The 19,385-nt window shown below is 37.6% G+C and overlaps 1 protein-coding gene across 1 annotated transcript in view; it reads left to right on the top strand.

Moving 5' to 3' along the window:
- Positions 1-19,385, top strand: part of ANO2 (anoctamin 2) — a 190,937-nt gene that overhangs the window by 140,864 nt on the left and 30,688 nt on the right. Inside the window, exons 14-15 of the mRNA XM_082784479.1 lie at positions 9,272-9,346; positions 15,382-15,583. Coding sequence (XP_082640605.1) covers positions 9,272-9,346; positions 15,382-15,583 — 277 coding nt within the window. The remainder of the gene's footprint in view (positions 1-9,271; positions 9,347-15,381; positions 15,584-19,385) is intronic.

Here is a 19,385-nt window from a genome sequence, read left to right as displayed (position 1 = left end):
CACAATAATGATCACAATATGCTACAATCCACTAGAAACCTTAAGATAACTATCAAAAGCAAAGTGAGTTTCAAATACAGCACAACAAGGAACCATTTTTATTTCTGAATAAACTAAAGTGAGTTAAATTAAACAAGTTTAGCCTTATAAACTTAAATCACAGTGACAGCAGACCTTCAGCCTTTTTTTGAGTATTTTTAAGCAAATGATAAAACTTGAAACACTCCCCTGAAACTACTTCAAGGAGCACTGATTTCTTATCTTTGAAATTAAGGTAGCATTTTCAGTGATGTTGCCATATGGGTATCCAATTCTGAGGTCTTCTAACCCTACATGTCTACATATCCTACAGCTAATAGGTATCTCCTAGGTACATACAATTGCTGGAGATGGAAAATCAGTAAGATATCTTGTTGGCATGTTGCAGTTTACCCTCATTCCAAAAGAACTATCATGGTTGGTAAAATGGCCACATTCACCATACCTTGGAGTAGAACATTGCTAATATATTTCTTCTGTGAACTGTAGCTCATATTTTAGTTCTAATGTAATGATCAGAGCTAGCTTTTATCGAGGTATTCATTGCATGCATGTGATATAATGTATATAGACATACATACTCACATGCTTATATTTATGTATATATGTGTGTCTCTCTCTGTCTATACACACTACTTGGTACTTTTGAGAATGTTCAGAAGAAAGTTGTTAAGACCGGTAAGGACTGGGAAGTATTTGGATTAGTTGATCCTTTCTTCCATTCTGTCAGTGCATCTGCAGTGTTAACAGAAAAGAAGCTTGTGTCTTCTTTTCTACCAGGCTTCTTTGTGCTTCATGACTGGAAGTATGATCCTCACCTATCATGGTATATGTCTGTTCCTTTGGAAGGCATATACATATACATATCTCGAGGCACAGGACCTTGGCCACTCCCACATCCTTTCATAAAATCTGTAATGTGTAAACCACATGAGTGGCCCATGTCAGGGCAGGTCTGTAGCCTGTGGGAGATTTGTTTCCAAGCACATCGAAGAGGAAGAAACACAGTTGTAGGCTTGACTGATTGACTAAATTCTGACTAAGTGGCCTAAGCTAGCAGAAAAGCCAAGAGGATCCCTAATCACCATCTGTAAGACCCTAGAGCCAAGCCCAAAACTCTGCCAGTAGATGCTGGCAAACTTGCAGCTAAATGCCAAGATTGGAAGATAGGCAAATTCAGCCTGGAAATAAGCCACACATTTTCAACAGCAAGGATAATTAGCATTTGGAATGACCTAATAAGTGTCGTGACTGACTGTTCTTCACAGAAATGCTCAAGTTATGATTAGAAATTTGCTAAAAAGAAGGTTAATTAAACCACATTTATTAGCCTCATAGCAAAAATTATGCGAAGAAAGTTCTTTGGTTACAAAGGAGACTAAGACTGGATGCTTAATAATAGCTTTGTTTAGTCTTAAATTCCATTAATTTCACAGAACTGAGTATCAGTACTGAGACTTGCACACTTAGCTCACTCTTCTGTATTGCTACCACACATAATTTGGGATGTATCCATTAAGACCCACTGAAAGCTATTAGAGTGTTAGTACTATTCTGCATGTTTCAAAGACAGATAAAGTTTTTTAAGGTCTTGAAGTCCTTCAGCTGACTCCAAACAAGTCTTGTCTGTTCATTTTTCCATGTTCAAGACCAACAGAAAACACTACTCAAAACCAGATATCTTTACTGCTAAAATCTCCTTAATTGCTTTTTAGATAAGAATACAAAATGATCTTCTCTTCTGTAATGAGCCTTAAAATGAAAGCATGATGGGATTGATTCAGACTGGGGTAGGCACAGGCACTGGCTTATAGTCAGGGTGGCAACAGTTCTGTCTTTCCTCTCAGAAGTCTGGGAGCCCTAGTACAGGATGGAACAGCCCCATGAAACTGTATAGTTTCCTAGATTACATTGTTGGCCACGGCAAGATTCCAGGAATATTGGTGTGCCTTAATTATGCCTCCTTTTGTGTTATCACCCTGCCATGTACTGTTTTCAAAAACTGCCTGCACTGCACTGGATCTTAGCTTCTTTTAACCTCCAAATAGCTCAGAAGTATCCCTTTTTCCTTGCTGTCACCTTATTTATTTATTTATTTTGTCCAAAAGGGATGCTTTACAGGGATGCTTTATTTATGCTTTATTTCAGAAGAACCTTTAAGGGATGCTTTACAGGGATGCTTTATTTATGCTTTATTTCAGAAGAACCTTTTTTTTTTTTTTTTTTTTTCCATATCTTGAGCCTGTGATACACATGTAGTATTTTGGGTGTTACTCATATATTGATGAGGGCCAGATGGGATCCACCTAAGGATATTGAGGGAGCTGTCAGAGTGCTTGCCAAGTCACTTTCCATCATTTATCAGCAGTCCTAGCTATCAGGGAGGTCCCAGTTGACTGGCAGATAACAAATGTGATGTCCAAGAAGGACCAGAAGGAAGATACAGAAAACTACAGACCTGGTCTGACCTTGGTGCTGGGGAAGCTCATGGAGCTGATTATCTTGAGCACCATCACATGTCACACACAGGACAAACAGGTGACCAGGCCCAGTCAGCATGGTTTTACAGAAGGCTGTTTGACTAACCTGATATTCTTCTATGACAAGGTGACACAGTTTGTGGATGAAGAAAAGGCTGTGGATGTTGTCTACCTGAACTTCAGTAAAGCTTTTGATACTGTTTCCCACAGCATTCTCCTGGAGAAACTGACTACTCACAGCTAGGATGGGTGTACGCTTTCTGGGTAAAAAACTATCTGTGTGGCTGGGTCTTTGCAGATGACATCAAGTGGTGTACAAGTGTTAATCTGCTTGATCAGGTGACCAAGAAGGCCAACAACATCCTGGCTTGTATCAGAAAGTGTGGCCAGCAGGACGAGGGAAGTGATTGTCCCTCTGTTCTCAGCACCCTGAATACAGTGTTCAGGTTTGGGCCCCTCATTACAATAAGGACACCAGGGTGCTGGAGCGTGTCCATAGACGGGCAACAAAACTGGTGAAGGGTCTAGAGAACAAGTCTTATGAGGAGTGGCTGAGAGAGTTGGGGTTGTTTAACCTGGAGAAAGCAAGGCCCATGGGAGGCCTCATCGCTCTCTACAACTTCCCCAAGGAGGTCGTAATGAGGTGGAAGATGGTTTCTTCTCCCATGCCAAAAGCAATAGGATAAGTGTAAATGGCCTCAAGTTGTGGCAGGGGAGTCTTAGGTTGGATATTAGGAAAAATATTCTTCACTGATGTCGTGGTTTAACCCGGCCGGCAGCTAAACACCACGCAGCCGTTCGCTCACCCTCCCCCCTCCCTCTCTGGGACGGGGGAGAGAAATGGAAAGTGAAGCCCGTGAGTTGAGATAAAGACAGTTTAATAAGACAGGAAAATAATAATAACAAAATAATAATAACAATAATAATAATAATAATAATACAATGGTGATAATAGGAAAGTAATAATAATATGTACAAACAAGTGATGCACAATGCAATTGCTCACCACCCGCTGACCGATGCCCAGCCTAACCCCGAGCAGTCCGGCCCCCTCCCCCCGGCTAGCCACCCCTATATATTATTTAGCATGACGTCAGATGGTATGGAATACCCCTTTGGCTAGTTTGGGTCACCTGTCCTGGGTCTGTCCCCTCCCAGCTCTTACTGCACCCCCAGCCTGCCTGTTGGCAGGACAGAGTGAAAGGCTGAGATGTCCTTGGCTTGGTATAAGCACTGCTCTGCAACAAAAACATAGGGGTGTTATCAGCACTCTTCTCATCCTAAGCCAAAACACAGCATTCCACCAGCTACTAGGAAGAAAATTAATTCTGTTCTAACTGAAACCAGGACAACTGAAAAGGTTGTGCAGCACTGGAATAGGCTGTCCAGGGAAGTGGTTGAGTTGCCATCCCTGGAGGTATGTAAAAGATGTGTAGATGTGGTGCTTGGGGACACAGTTTAATGGTATACTTGGCAGTGCTAGGTTAACAGTTGGACATGATGATCTGAGAGGTCTCTTCTAAACTAAATGATCCTATGACTCTAAGAACTGTATTTGATGCCACAGTTCTTATTACTAAATGCTTATTTTGACACTTATTTATTTTTACACAGTTTAAATGTTTTGTTTCTATTAAGAAAAGTGCAGATATAAGAATGGCATTTATTTGTTTGATGCTTCCTGGGTGTACTTAGAGATGAACTTCTGGATTTTGTCATGAAGAATTTTACAGCATTTTACTGTTTCTGGCTGTTCAAGACCTTATGAAGCCAAGAGAGAGGTGTCCTGGATTCTGTTCTTCCTTGAGTATCTTTTACTAAGTTCCACTCAATTACTGCAGCCTTGAGTAAGTCCAGTGAAGTCATTCAGGTTGCCCAGGTGCAATTGAGTGAACAGCCTGAACTGCAAAACTAGAGTTACTAAGCAGGATGCAAAAGAAATAAAGTATGTTGCTTTACTCCCTGAGTGCGGAATGAACTGGCATGGCTGATAGTTAGAAACACCTGTTTTGAGGAGTTTTTTTCTTGTGTGAAAATATAAGTAAATAACTGAAATAGTTGTGATCTGAGCAAACTGGCTGTGGTCTGATTCACAGAGAAACATAGAACTATTTTTGCAAAGCTCCTTGGTGTTGTCCAAGTGCAGTATATTTCCAGGCTTCCAAAGCTCAGAGGCCCACCTGAGGATGCAGAGCTGCCCATGTTGGATCTTAGCCAACTTAGGTAACTCATAAGTATATAAATCATCCTGCAAAACCTAGATAGTGCTTGAATACAACTGCAAATAGAGCATTGTATTCAAAGTATCTGATGGAAAGATTTTTAAATTTATCTATTGGCTTGTCTTGCTTACCACAGAACCATAAGCTGCATTGAAAAGTTTTCTGTCTTCATGTAAATATTTCCCTGCAATAGAGTTTCCCTTGGGTAATGTGCCAGTGTGACATATCTGCCATTGAGATTGTTACTTGAGTGATCAGGTTCAAAGTATTATGTCAGCAATTATATGCACCTCTTAAACTGCTCCAAACAGATAACTTGCCTATTTGGATGAGTTTTCATTAACCTTCAGGTAAACTTTTCTGCCCTTGTCTAAAATCCAAGAAATGTTACGTAATTAATGTTATTCACTAGAATGGGATATGTGCTATATCCTATGAGAAATCTACCAATAAATTCAACGAGTTTAGAATAAAACATAGGTACTAGCTGCAATGTTTAAGTGTAACACTGATTACAGACAAAGTGTTCTTAATAATTCACAGTACAGTCTTTTAACTGCTAGATGGCACTATTGCCAGAGAGTAAAATCAGGTGTAATATAAAATACCAAGAGAATTTACAGAGTTGGATTTTTTTGCAAGAGCTATATCAGAAAGTAGTATTCTGCTGCCTACTACATTGATCATCATTCCAGAATTTGGTATTGCTATTTCTGCCCTGTATGCTAAGTAACTCAATATTTTCATCCAGCTTCTTCTTACTTCTCATAATGCCATTATATCTCAGACATGTTCATTTCTCCCTTTGGCTTGGTGCTATAGAGGATGGCAAATTCATGAAAATGTTGTATAAGATTTAGAAAGCTCATGCATGAAAGAGAAAGCTGATCAGGTGGTATACCGACCTTCTCTTCCTTCCTTTATCTACTTGTACTTTGTCAAGTACAAGTACTTTACACCCACCCTTCTTCCTCATTTCCACCTTTGTGTCCTCTGTTACAAGAAGAGACTGGGAAAACACTTTCAGTGTCTTTCATTCCACTCTGAATGAGAACTGTATTCAACCTGCATTGCCTTGCTCAGTATTCAAAAGCAAATATGATATTCCTTATGCTGTTGCACCAATGTCATAGATGTACTGGGCATAGGTGTCAAAGTGTTGGCAGTGGGGCGCTGCAGAGGTGGCCTCTGAGGAGAGGCCAGGGACTGCCTCTTACTGGAAATAGCTGGTTTCAGCCTCTTCCAACACAGCTACAGTAAGAGACAGATGAAGCCATCAGCGAAATTCTTGGCACATCAGAAAGAAAGTTTTTAGGAAAGGGTAAAATGCTACAGAGTCAGAGGATAGAGAGTGAATATATATATATATATATATATATATATATGATAAATAGCTCTGTTAGCACTAAACTGAGAGAAGACAGAAGCAGAGGAGGTGCTCCAGCCACTGGAGCAGGTATGATGTTGTAGTTTGTGGAAAGTACCATGCCATATCAGATAACTGAACTGCAAACTGTGGAAAATACCCTGCTGAAGCAGGTGGCTGTTTTCTGAAGGAGTTTCACCCCATGGGATGACCCCACACTGGAGAAGAGAGAAAGTATGAGGAGGAAGGAGCAGCAGAGAGGAGCTGTTATGGATGGATCCCATAGTCCCCTTTTCACATCCTTCCTGCACCACTTGGAGAGGCATGTAGAGGAGAAAAGAATGAAGATGATCCTGGGAAGAAGGGTGGAGGGGTGATGTTTTTAGTTTTGTTTGTTTTGCACCATCCAAATCTATTTTAATTGATAAATGGAATTAATTTTTCCCAAGTCTACTCTGCTTTGCTGTAATGGTAACCGACAGGTGATCTCCCTGTATTTATCTCAACCTACAGGCTTTTTCATCTTACTTTCTCCCCCCATTCTGTTGAGGAGGATGGACAGCGAGCTTATGTCAATCCCCCAAAACAGAAAGGACTATATTCTTCATGTTCAGCAAGGCAGTATATTTGGGACACAATCATACATGTATGCCATTTAGTTATCTCCAGTAATAAATTGAAATGTAAAGAGTTAATTATCCTTTTAAATCTTTATTCCAGGAACTTATTTTACTGAAGATATCAGGAACAAAGTGCTTTTGGAAACCAGAGATTTATTTAAAACAAGTATTCAGGTGCTAAACCTAGTGTTTCCAAAATGGATGGTGGCACTAAGTGCCTATACACCTAGCACTTTTCTGAGGACATACAGTCTGATAACTGGAGTTATCAGACCTTAGACAGGTCTAATATTTGGACCCTTAATTGGGTTAAACCTAATGTCTCTTAATACCTAGAAATGCAGGCTTAGGTACACTTTAACTTCTGATTCTCATCTCTAAAAGTACTTGCCAATCATTTCTGTTTCCCTAGTTTTTCTCCTTCCTTCTTGCATCTATCCAGGTTTGTATTTGTATTACTTAGAAAAAAAAAAAAAAAAGAAAACAAAACAAAAAAACACAGGAGGAGCAAATAGGGCAAATAGAGGTTTTGGCTATTTTTTCATAATGGACAACTGCTTCTTAAGGTATTCCAAAAGGCTGAGATATTAACGGGAGTCTTTCAGCATGTGATGTTTTTCTTGACTTGGAAAGTCAGTAGATCTTGTCTGTACCTAACTACAAACTACAGTAAATATCTAACATCACCAGACATATTGAGCAAGGAAAACAAAACAAAAGAAATCAAAACAACCAAGCAAACAAACAAACAAACAAAAGCTTGAAAACTTTAGCCATTTTGCCACTCATAATTTGGGGAGCACAATTCATGATATGTGAATACTTGAGCTTAATATTATGATTTCTCATCCTCCAACATTCCTACTGCTAGAGAGATTTTTGAATTAGTTTTCTTCAATATTTTTTTTTTGGCTCTTCCTGGACCTTTTGCATAAATCACAATTTTCTCCTTCTACTTCTGTATGGTTATAAAATATATATATATTTTTCTTTTAACCATTTTGGCTAACATCAACTCATTCTCCTGTTTTGCTTCTCTACTGTTTTTCCCATAGTGAAATTGTTAGACATATTGTCCCTTAGCCCCAGTCAAAGTATAGTAACTTAGAACTTCGCTATGTCCTGTATAATTGCTGAGTGGTAGATGCCAAAATGAAATGAAATGCATCTGTGCTTTCACAGAAATGCTTTTTAAAGCAACTTTCCAGCTAAATGGTTGACTCCATTAATTCTGTATGTAGTCTTTATGTACTCTATACATTGGGCCAAATTATTGATGCTTCTGCTTGGCGTTGCTATGATCTTGTCCTGCCAGCATCCTCCCAAGGGATACATGCTTAATTTGTCTGAACAGTTGAGCTGAGAGGGTGTGGTGAACAACTACTCACTTGCTTGAGGTACCATCAAAATGGTAATGGTTGTGTAGTAAGTCTTCAGCCTAATTCCACATTTCAGTAAACTCCATGAGAAAATCTATGAGTACATTTCTATAATTAGAATATAATACTGTACTATTGGCACTTTGGGAAAGCTTTTTACAGAGGCATAATACTTCTAGATTTTTATTTTTATCTGAGGACAATCACACAGTAGAAATGGTTCATTTGAAACTTTTGACCTGAATTCTAATCCAATATAATTAATTTAAATTCAGAACAACTCTGGGTTAACTCCAGTGTAAATGGAGTCCATGGCATAGCAATGGTCATTCAGAGAGATGCAAACAGCAGCTCGCTCTGAGTCCTTTGTTAATTTGATTATATAAATTTTGTTTCGTTTAAACAAAGTAATGGCTTTTTATTATTTTAAGAACCCTATTTTGAGAGGAAGGAATTGTATTTCTTATATAAACCCATTTTCAAATGTCTTCTTTAGATGTGCACATTGCTAGAGATGGGGTAGGAAGGGTAAAAGCATACTATATTTTACTGATCACAGTTGCTTTAAATTGTTCAGTAAAGAGGACAATGTCATTTGCACATGAAGAAAACAAGGCTGGCAGCAAAAATTACAGAGGAGGTTTGCCTTTGTAATTTTTCTGTTCTATACACCAAGTACCAGGAGAAAGATTGGGATGTCATTGCAAGAATGACCTTAGTGGCCACATTCAGCTAATGTAGCCATTAGACAAAAATCTGTGTTTTATGGTCATAAGCATTATTTTTATGCTTTCTGTTGAGGACTATTCTTCTGAAGTTTTGCAAGAAGGACTTTAAAATGAATGGTTGTATCTTCAAGGCTTAATCCTGATACTATGAAATTTAGAAACACTTAGATACATTTTTTCAAATATTGAAATCATAGTTACTTTTTTTTTTTTAATTATTTTTCAGACATTTTGTTTATAGTCTTATTTACCATCTTACCCTCTCTTTTTCTCACCTTAAAATAGCAGTGTTCTAAATCTTCTCATTATCTTCAGTTCTATAACAGGAGTACTGGAATTGAGAACATTTTTTTTCACTAACAGATCTTACTAACTCTAATATTTCCTCTTGCACACTTCCATAAAATTTGTTACTTTATCTTTGTGTTTTGTCACAGGATGAAAAGGACAAGCTGACTTGGAATGACCGTATACCTGGATATGCAGCAAACTGTGGACTGATTTTATTCATGGTAAAGTAATCTGTATATCTCCAGATTTATTAGGTGTGAGAAACTTTGTGATGAGCTTCTTTAATTCAATCTTGAATTAATGCTCTCAAAGATGCTAAAAATCTGCAGAAAGCTACAGTAGTATCCTACATTTCATGAGAAATATGTCTCCTACCAGGAAGACTCATAGAGTTCAAAGTCTATCTCCAACTTTATCCTCTTTTTCCAAAGACTGCTTATAGGAGGACTGTTGGCTAGATGACTTGCTGTAATAAGAGCATCTTGTTGGTAGATGCCACCTCTCCACAGGACTTGTGTTCCATCCTCCATTATCTGATAAATGGAAGCCCACTCTCTATTTGTTTGCATGAACGGTACTCAGTATGTTCTGTGAGACTGATATTTAGAAGCATTAAGCCTACTGAACAAGTGATGTATAGGTGAAATAAACATGCTGCTGTGAAGTATTTGTCCAATACATGTGCAGTGATGGACTATACTGTAGTCATGTAAGACTGTGGCATTCTGGGAACAAGAATAAGGTGTGCAGGTCAGGCTACTATAAAGTGTGGACACCATTCTCCTAGAGAAATTTTTAACAGCAAGCTGCTAGACTTTGTAAGAAGCAACAGGAAAGCCTGCCTAATAAGCCTTACATTACTTTGTCAAGGATCCCATTATCCTTCTAGATATAGAAATTACTGAATGAAAGCATGTGTTCACATCCAGAGGCAGTATAAAATGGCAGTGAAATGTGTCTGTTTGTACCACATGAACCTATGACCTGAGAAACTTACTCAGGGACTAATTAAAATAAATAAATAAATAAATAAATAAATTCTTTGTATTTCTAATTTACTATACTTTGCATATACTACAACACATATCCTGTGAGTATTTAATTCATTTTTTTTTTAATGTTTTACGATCATATTCAAGCCAAATTCATGCTTGCATATTTATAAATATGTATATATATATATGTGTGTGTGTATATAATGTATAAAGGACTAGGGAAGTGATTGTCTCCTGTACTCAGCTCTGATGAGGCCATACCCTGAATACTGTTTTAATTTGGGGGCCCTTTGCTACAAGAAAGATATCAAGGTACTGGACCATGTCCAAGGAAGGGCAACAAAGCCGGTGAAGGGTCTAGAGAACAAGACTTAGAAGGAGTGGTTAGGGAGTTGGGGTTGTTTAACCAGGAAAAAGAGGCCCATGGGAGACCTTGTCACTCCCTACAGCTACCTCAAAGGTTGTAGTGAGGTGGATGTCAGTCTCTTCTCCCAAGTAACAAGTGAAAGGACAAGAGGAAATAGTGTCAAGTTGTGCCAGGGCAGGTTTACATGTAAGTTTTCTACTGCAGGTGCTTATGTCTTGCTAATGCTCAACGTATTCTAGAAAAATAATTGCGGACACCATTACAAAAGGTGAAAGCTAGCAGAGTTTCTCTAGTCACTATCAAGAGCTGAAGAACTAGAGCTTTACATTGCACCTTTATAACTCTTTCTGAAATGGTGCAGTAAGCAGGGGCAGAAATATATAGGCTATGACTCAGGAAAGCACATTAAAATCATGCTTAAGGGAGACTTTAACATGGTTAAAGTTGAGAGCACCACATAAGCACTCTACCTGCAAAAGAATGACTTGTTAAAGTTAAATAAGGTCTACATGTATATGCTTTATTCTAACCTGTATTACCATTTTGCTGGTAACATTTGAACTGGTTTTGAGACTTTAAATCTCAGAACTTGTAACTTTTCAATTTTGATGCTTTTTCTTCTTGTCCTTTTTTTCTTCATTAGCCAAAAAAGGAAAACATTTTACAGAAATAAGCATGATGTTCCAATGATTCTAATCCAAATATGTGAAAACCTGCACAAAAATTAAGGCTTATAATAAAATGCAAATGATTTTCAGTTAGAAAAAGCAGAGAAGAAAAATACCCTGCTTTAAGCAAGGTCCCAGATGATGCCACTCAGAAGTTCTGCCTAAAAAGCAAATGATTGCTCAGGCCTCAGGAAGACAGCAGTCACTCAAAATTTTGTAAACACATGCAACTGTATATGAGTGATATACCTAGTATGTATATGAAATATACCTCCCCTACTACACATACATAGTATCATGGAATCATTTAGGTTGGAAAAGACCTCTAAGATCATCTAGTTCAACCTAGCACTGCCATGTCAATCATTAAACCGCGTCACTAAGCTCTATATCTACATGTTTTTGGAAGACCTCCAAAGATGGTGATTCAACCACTTCGTTGGACAGCCAATGCTTCACAACCCTTTCAGTGGATAATTTTTTTCTTAATATCCAACCTACATGCATAAACCATGCAGGAAATTCAAGTCAATTCTTGGTGAGGGAGAGCCAGCTCCACTCTCACAAGTGAAGCTTGCAATCTGCTCTTTAGTGCATGTGACTTTTCTTTTTTTTTATGTTATATTAGTTAAACAGTGATTGGGAAAAGCCAGACTAGAAGTTTGCTTTCAGCTTGTGCAATAGAATTGCATAAAGGAAAGTAAATATGTCTCATCAATGTCTGTGCTATTATTCACACAGACTAATATTTTTGGCTGTGAGCACTACATCGATATAAATGATAAAATCTTGAGTTTATATATGAGTGTGCACATATATTCCACACAGGCACAGGAGGATCAGGAACAGATATGCACATGCACACACACACAAATGTTGCAATTTCCAGTGCTGCAGAAGTGATTGCTTAATGTTTAATACCATCTTTTCTGGGCCAATGGGATATCGCAGATAAATCCATAGGTATTTTCCCTAAAGATGCTCATACTGCAATAGAACAGTGTTGTCATGTTCTGCCCCTCTCCCAAATTTACATAGGATTGTTTCCTTGATAATTCTTGAAGCTGCTAGTGGTTAAGGCTTACCTTAAGCTTTTTCTCTTTATTTTTCATTTTGTGCACTCTTAAACTCCCTTTTCAAGCAGAATATCCTTTCAAGCAGAACTGTTTGTTTGTTTGTTTGTTTTTCTTTGCTTTTCTCAGCTAGACATGCTGTTCGTTTCTTTAAAAGGGAAGGTTGAGAAAAATGATGGGTTTGGTTCTCTTGCCCAATCAATCTCCACTCCTGCTTATATTATTATTTTACTTGCTTACAGATACTTTAAATTCTGGTCAGATCTCTTTTATTGTACTCAAAACCTCAGCTGACTGCATTGATTTAAGCAATCTCTTTTGAAAGGATTTTAGAATAGAACTTCACAAGTCTTTTTTGTGAATTTGCCCAGTAAGACAGATGGTAGCAGGGTCTCTAGGACAAGATGGCCATAAACAACTTCGGCTTATATGTTATTAGTAATGAAATATGTCACAGTTTATAAACTCTACACTTAGAAGGTGTATGTTGCAGCAAAGATTTCTGAGTATGTGATAAAAACGTTGGTAGCTGATACAAAAGAGTAGGATGGCATGGAGCCTTTCTTTTTGTTCCTTGCGTTTGGCTCAATCAGAATAAGGAAGAAAACGAATTAGTGTCATGGTAGAAGAGTTCATCCTGTTCTTTCTTTTGAACCCTACTGTCCTATTCCTTCCCACATGGCATAATACTTGACTCTGGAATAGTCCCACTGGGGAGCCAAAGAATTGTTCGGACATTAAATTGTTATCCTACTTGGATGAAGGTATCAGTCTAGCCCACAGGGTTTTATAGCTTCCTTCTCAGATCTAGTATGCTTTCCTGTTTGTCCTCATTCATACCAGGCTCAGTAGGTGACCTTTTCTGCAGCCAATTTTCACATCTGTTTCTAAGCAATTCAGTCTTTGACAGTATAAGTTTAAATATTTGGTGAAGAAGCTGTCTACCATAGTAAGGGATAGAACTGGCCAGATGGAAAACTGACAACTACGACAAAACCCCAAATAGGCACCTGAACAGTGTCTTTCTCATAGGGAATTTGGGCAAGAGATATATTTTCAGGAACGGGATGAATTCTATGAAGATATAGGAACCCCTCCCTCAGTGCCTGTCTGGGGGAGTGAGAGGAATGTTCTCAGTTACTGTGAGGTCCTACAAGTTTCCCTCAATTTTCTTTTGTTGCAGGATGCACAGAAAATGAAGGCTCTAAAGGAGTATTTTTCCATCTGTACCTAAGTGTATGTTAAAAAGCATCTAGGCAACTGAGGAGTTCCTGATGCCCTAGTGCTTCTGGAATACCAGAATGATACATGTGATCTTACTTTGCTGGTTTTGCTTGTCCACCAAAAGAGTGAAAATGACAAAAAAAAAAAAAAAAAAAAAAAAAAAAAGGAGAAAGAGGAAGAAAAAAACAATATTTGGAAAGTGATTAAGAAAAAATAATCTGTGACCCAAAAAATAAATAAATAAATAAATAAATAAAAATGTGACTTCAGAGGTGAAAGGTGGATTAGATTAGTGCCAGGTGATGCTGTTTAGTTTTCTCTCATTACTGGGGAGATTACCTTCAACTGTTGTGAACAAATAGTGGGAAAGTTAAGTAATAGTTCTGATCTTTGGGTCCCTGCACCACTTCTGTCACAGTGAGAGCTGAGCAGACAGTATATTTTGTTTGTATGTTTGGTAGAGATAATGAGAAAAATAGGCAGAAAAAACAGAAAGAGCTTTCTCAACACAACAAAAACTACAAGAGGAAAGGAAATAATACTTTATGCCATTTGAAATGCTTTCATTCAAAGTGTTTCATGTTCATTTTTTTTTTTCTTTACACCAGAATTTAAATGAAAAATGTTAGCACAAAGCAAAAACTCACCAGTGATCTACATTTCATTTAAAATTAATGAAACATTTCTTTAAAAAGGCTAAACAAGTTATTTTATTTGAGATATTTTTTTATAGTTTTCTCACAAAAAGTATTTGTGAATTCTACAAGATATCTCCAGAAGTTTCTCCAAATATATATTTATATTTAATGTGTACTATTTTGCTATCAAAACAAAATATGCCTAGCTTTCTTCTTCAACCTGTAATATAACTCTGACTCTTGTTCTTGTTCTTCTGCTATAGTACCATTCATAAGACAACCTCCCCCCATATGCAGAGGTTCAATAAAGCATTGCTGGGTCATTAAAATGAACTGCTAAATTTTGTTAAACCCATGCTGTGAATCTTGGCCCCTAGGCCCACTGAAATAATTACAATGGTCTAATCTTTCACATTTAGGTAGTCTCTTTCATCTGAGGACCTCAAGATGTTTTACTTAAAATAATGAATGCACATTGGAATTCTTGCCAAAGGCAAAAATGAAAGGGAAAAATATACCTGCTCCTTTTTTCCTGCTATGGCTATGAAAATTGGCTACTTTTTATTACTGTTTAATTTAATTAATTAATTTATTTATTTTAAATCAGAACACATAGCCCTATGAAGGTCAAATTTATCTTGTGGGAAAACGACCTTTAGTAGCAGGGCTGACTTTTCTCATTTCATGGGCCAAAGCTAGCCCCTGAAGGACCTCAGGACATCACCTGATTTCTGGGGCAGAAATGTAAAGTGGAGCTCTCATAACCCATCTTTATCTTAAAACAAGAATAGTAAGGAAAACATTTATACACTTGAATTTGTGGCATTAGTTACACAAAGAGAACTGGTATCAGGGAGTAAAGTGGCACTTCTGCAGTGACTACTTCCTTGGCTGCACATACATGTACACCATTCAGTCCAAGCCATCCGAACCTATTGCCAGGTAAAAGATCTTGAATTTGAACCTGCATTTGAAGCTGAGCTACCTGAGTTTCACCACTACTGCATGGATAATGTGCGAAGCTTTATCTGCAGAGGAAATCCACTTTCTCAGGACTTTTTATGCCAACTCATAACTCTGCTTCCATTTTCTTTATTATGTCCCTGTTAGACAGTTTTGAATTCTCAAATTTTTATTTTATTATCCCCTTTTTATTGTGTTGCTTAAGGAAATAACCACACAGTGCCAAGTCATAGATTTATATGCCAACATATAAATCAATGCTTTTGTTAAATGCTAGTATAACAATACTATCATACTTAAACTAATCATTCTGTACATTTCTTTGCAGATTATGCTGACATTTTCAGCAGTGTTTGGTGTGATCGTTTACCGAATTACTACAGCAGCAGCTTTGTCATTCAGCACACATGAGACAACCAGGTCAAATGTTCGAGTGACAGTGACCGCAACTGCTGTCATCATCAACCTCGTTGTGATACTTATACTTGATGAAATTTATGGAGCTGTTGCCAAATGGCTGACAGAAATTGGTAAAGCTATCTCACCACATTCCTCATTAGTACATTACATGTATTGACATGAGAGTATTCAAGGAAGTTCTAATAGGAATATTTCCCACTGAAGAGTGCCAGTGAAAATATTCAGGCCTATGGGGTAAGACGTTCAGACATGCCTCTGTAAACTGGGGGTCTAAGCCACAACATGCAATGTGCCACTAATAGGACTAATTAGCCTGGCCATAATGCCATGTTAATGCAGCTGTGCTAATTCCAGGATCTCAGCTGGTATTTCTGCATTGCACTGGCTCTGTGCCAAGATCCACTTATCTAGAGTTAGTTGAGAATTTTTGACCTGGTATGTATTTTGATATATAGTTTTACCTCTAGGAGCTGAAAGTCAGTGGATTGTTACAAAGATGTTGCTGGCTCTTGAAAGCAAATTCTTCCCATGCTATTTATCTGCTGTGATTTTTACAAACTCCCTACCACTCAAACGTTTTTTCTGCTGTTATAGGGACATGTCTGGGCTGGGCTTTTCTTGTAATATTATCTGTTAGTTAGGGGGTTGATTTTTTGATGTTGTTTTATTGTAATAAGCCAGGCAATGTATACCTGAGCCTTTTAAAGGTAAGTCAGTCTTTTGACTAGTAGAGAGGTTTAGACTGTTTATTTATTTATTTTTTTTAACACGAATTACGTTAAAGATGTTTACTGACAGGGCCCTAACATGAGATTCTTATATCCATTGTTAAATATTGCTTCCCATATTTTTATACATCACCTATAATTCTAGATGCTTCAAAGGCTAGGAACATGAAGTCAGTTATTCAAAACACTGAAAGTCAATCAGCAACCACAGAAGCCTATAACTGTAGTAAGTACTCTGCCTGTCAATTTTGGGGTGTCTAAACTTAGGCTTCCAAATTGGAAACTTTTTTTACAATTGGAACCTGACACAGTCATTCAAAATTTTAGATTATATCCCTGTAAAGCTACAGTGATGTAAAGTTTTTTGGATCTAGCAGACTTCAGGTTAAAACCTTAGGAACTCAGGACTTCTGTTTCTTATCCTCAATTCTCAAGACAAAAGTTCACAAAAGTGAAACTACCTATTTTAGTCCTATTTTTGAAGAACACCATAAAGTAAGGTTTTTTAGTTATCATACAGGTCCAGTCCTGAATTTTTGAAATAGGTTCTGTGGCTTTACCAGTAATGAGAGCTAGGTAGTTTAGATTACATTATAAAAGTATTTGAAAGAAACAAAACCAAAGCAAAGAATTTTCAAAAAATGTCACCATATGGGGTTAATTTGTTTGTTTCTGTTTTGCATCAGGCTTTGGGCAGAATCTAGCAGCATTACATAAACACACTCTGTGCTAGTGTGTTAAGGAAGCTTGTGTTTCCTATCATTCAGGTTAAAATTGTGCCCAGATTTTCAGTTTCATACTAGTGAAAAGCTGCTAATTTCATTTGACCTGAGCAATTCTGGCCTCTGCACTTCACCTTCCCAGATGAGAAATGGCACAGTGGTTAGGGCATGACACTGCTGTGTGGAAAGAGATGAGGTTGAGACTCCTCCTCCTTGGCTGGTTCTAAGCAAAAGCTGGGAAGTGGAAGTCACTGCCATTACCTCTGTGGGACAAACACAAAAGGAAACTACCATGAGAAGGTGCAAAACTCTGAGTTGTGAAAGAAACAAGAATTTCTTTCTCACTTGCAGATTATTCTCCTCCTGTCACTTTGCATTTCATTCCAGTCTTGCTAGCTTTATTTAGGCAGCATTCCTAATTAACCATGAGGTGTTTTGTTTAAGAAGAATCCAGTCTGAGTAATCTCTAGTGCTACAAATTATGTAAGATAGAAGATTCATTCACACAGCTTTCTCCAGTGTTTGGCTCAGATGCCAACTGCAATCAAACTTTTTTAAAAATTACAATGCATTCATGGTGATAAATGCTTACCTTGTGAACTTTCATTTTGCCAAGCAGAGTAAAACATGCTTAATTCTCTTTTCACACTGCAGTTAATAGAAAAGCTGAGGAACATGTTTGTTGGGCTGGAGGAAAAGGTCTTGACCGCACAGGGTTCTACTTCAACACTGAACATTCTCAATACTTTGCTTGGGTGAAAAATTAAGTACATCTATAAGCACAGTAATGGTGCCTATGATATCAGTTGCATTCTTTTTAGGTTCGGACTAACACATCTGCCTCTATACCTGCTGAAGCAGTACTTCAGGAAAAAAAAAAAAAAAAAAGTAAGAAGACAATGGTTTTGTTATAAGTAATACAGAGAGCTAGTGCAGGATGCGTTAGGACCCACCACACCTCTTGTTGGTCCAGCAAGGTGGAACACTATTGTGCCTCTCTTACAGATCAGACCAGCAGAAGTGTGGATAATATCCTGGTATTCTCAGGTGGAATATGTTGTCTTCAGTATGTCTTCAGTAAGCATGTGGTGATAGACTTGATTTAGGACTCATTTTCTCACTTGTATCTCCATTAACATCAAGGAAGGATCAGTCAAATGGAGACAAAATTAAAGCTACTTGTGTTAGTGCCTTATAAAGGCAGCAATTTCTTTGGCAAACTAAGATCTATCCCACAGATGTCTCAGCTCATTCTCCACCTAGAAAGTTTCAGCTTCCCAGATTTGGAGTAGTATGCTCACAAACAACCATATATTATATGTATTGGGGTTGGGTTTTTTTGAAAGTTTTCTCTCTTGCTAGTGCATCTATTCTGGCTTGACACATTTATTGTATAGCAGAATCCACTAGCTGGAGGACACATTCTGTGCATGCCTCTATTGGTATGGTATAGTATATCTGAGAGTGGGGAGGGAGTGCAGTGTTAAGAGAGTCTGTAGAACCATATATGGTGTGCAAATTTTCATCCAGTGGCTGATCTCATCTTTGTGAGAGTTCTGTAAAAGGCAACATCCAGGGCTTTTCTCCTTCAACTTAAAAACTGAATTGCTGTTACTGGATGTTCCTGTTGCCCTGAGATTTTGTCCTGAGGATTTATCCAGCATATGGGGTCATCTACAAATTTTTCAAATCTTTTGTTGGCTTAATTAAGCATTTCTATACATGTAGATGAATGATAGCTTAGGGCTCACCAAACCGTGTGTTGGCCTTTTATGAATTTGTGGTTGAAAGGATCACAAATAATGCTGGGTTGTGGGAACTTATCAGAATGTTGCTGTTTCTTTAGGGTTTAAATAAACACCATGATTCACTCTTTCTTTCTTTCTTTCTTTCTTTCTTTCTTTCTTTCTTTCTTTCTTTCTTTCTTTCTTTCTTTCTTTCTTTCTTTCTTTCTTTCTTTCTTTCTTTCTTTCTTTCTTTCTTTCTTTCTTTTTCTTTTTCTTTTTCTTTTTCTTTTTCTTTTTCTTTTTCTTTTTCTTTTTCTTTTTCTTTTTCTTTTTTTTCTCTCTCTCTCTTTCTCTCTTTCTTTCTCTTTTATTGCTATTTTATCAATAAATGCATAATATTAATAAAATATATTTAATAGTTTTATACATTGAATAATGTAATAGAAGTCAGAGTATTCAGAGGTCTGTGCTAAGATTTTGCAGACATAGTCTGAAGCAGAGAAAGGTCTGGCCAGGTATCTCAGCAGGAAAAGAGACAAGAAAAGATGTGAGATGTGAGGTATTTTCAGATCCAGGCAGGTTTGGGGGGGGGGGGGGGAGGGGGGGGGGCGGCTGTTGATTTTTGCCACCAACATATTGAATAGACAGCCCTTAGCAACTTGGGATAAGCTGTCAGAAGCATATCAGAGAATCAAGTTCATTAAGTTGACATTATTAATGTTTCCAACAAAGAGT

The sequence above is a fragment of the Aythya marila genome (genome assembly GCF_965140915.1).
Source record: "Aythya marila genome assembly, chromosome: 1".
Classification (NCBI taxonomy): domain Eukaryota; kingdom Metazoa; phylum Chordata; class Aves; order Anseriformes; family Anatidae; genus Aythya; species Aythya marila.
The sequence above is the reverse complement of the archived record's forward strand: the minus strand, read 5'-3'. Positions and strand labels throughout refer to the sequence as shown.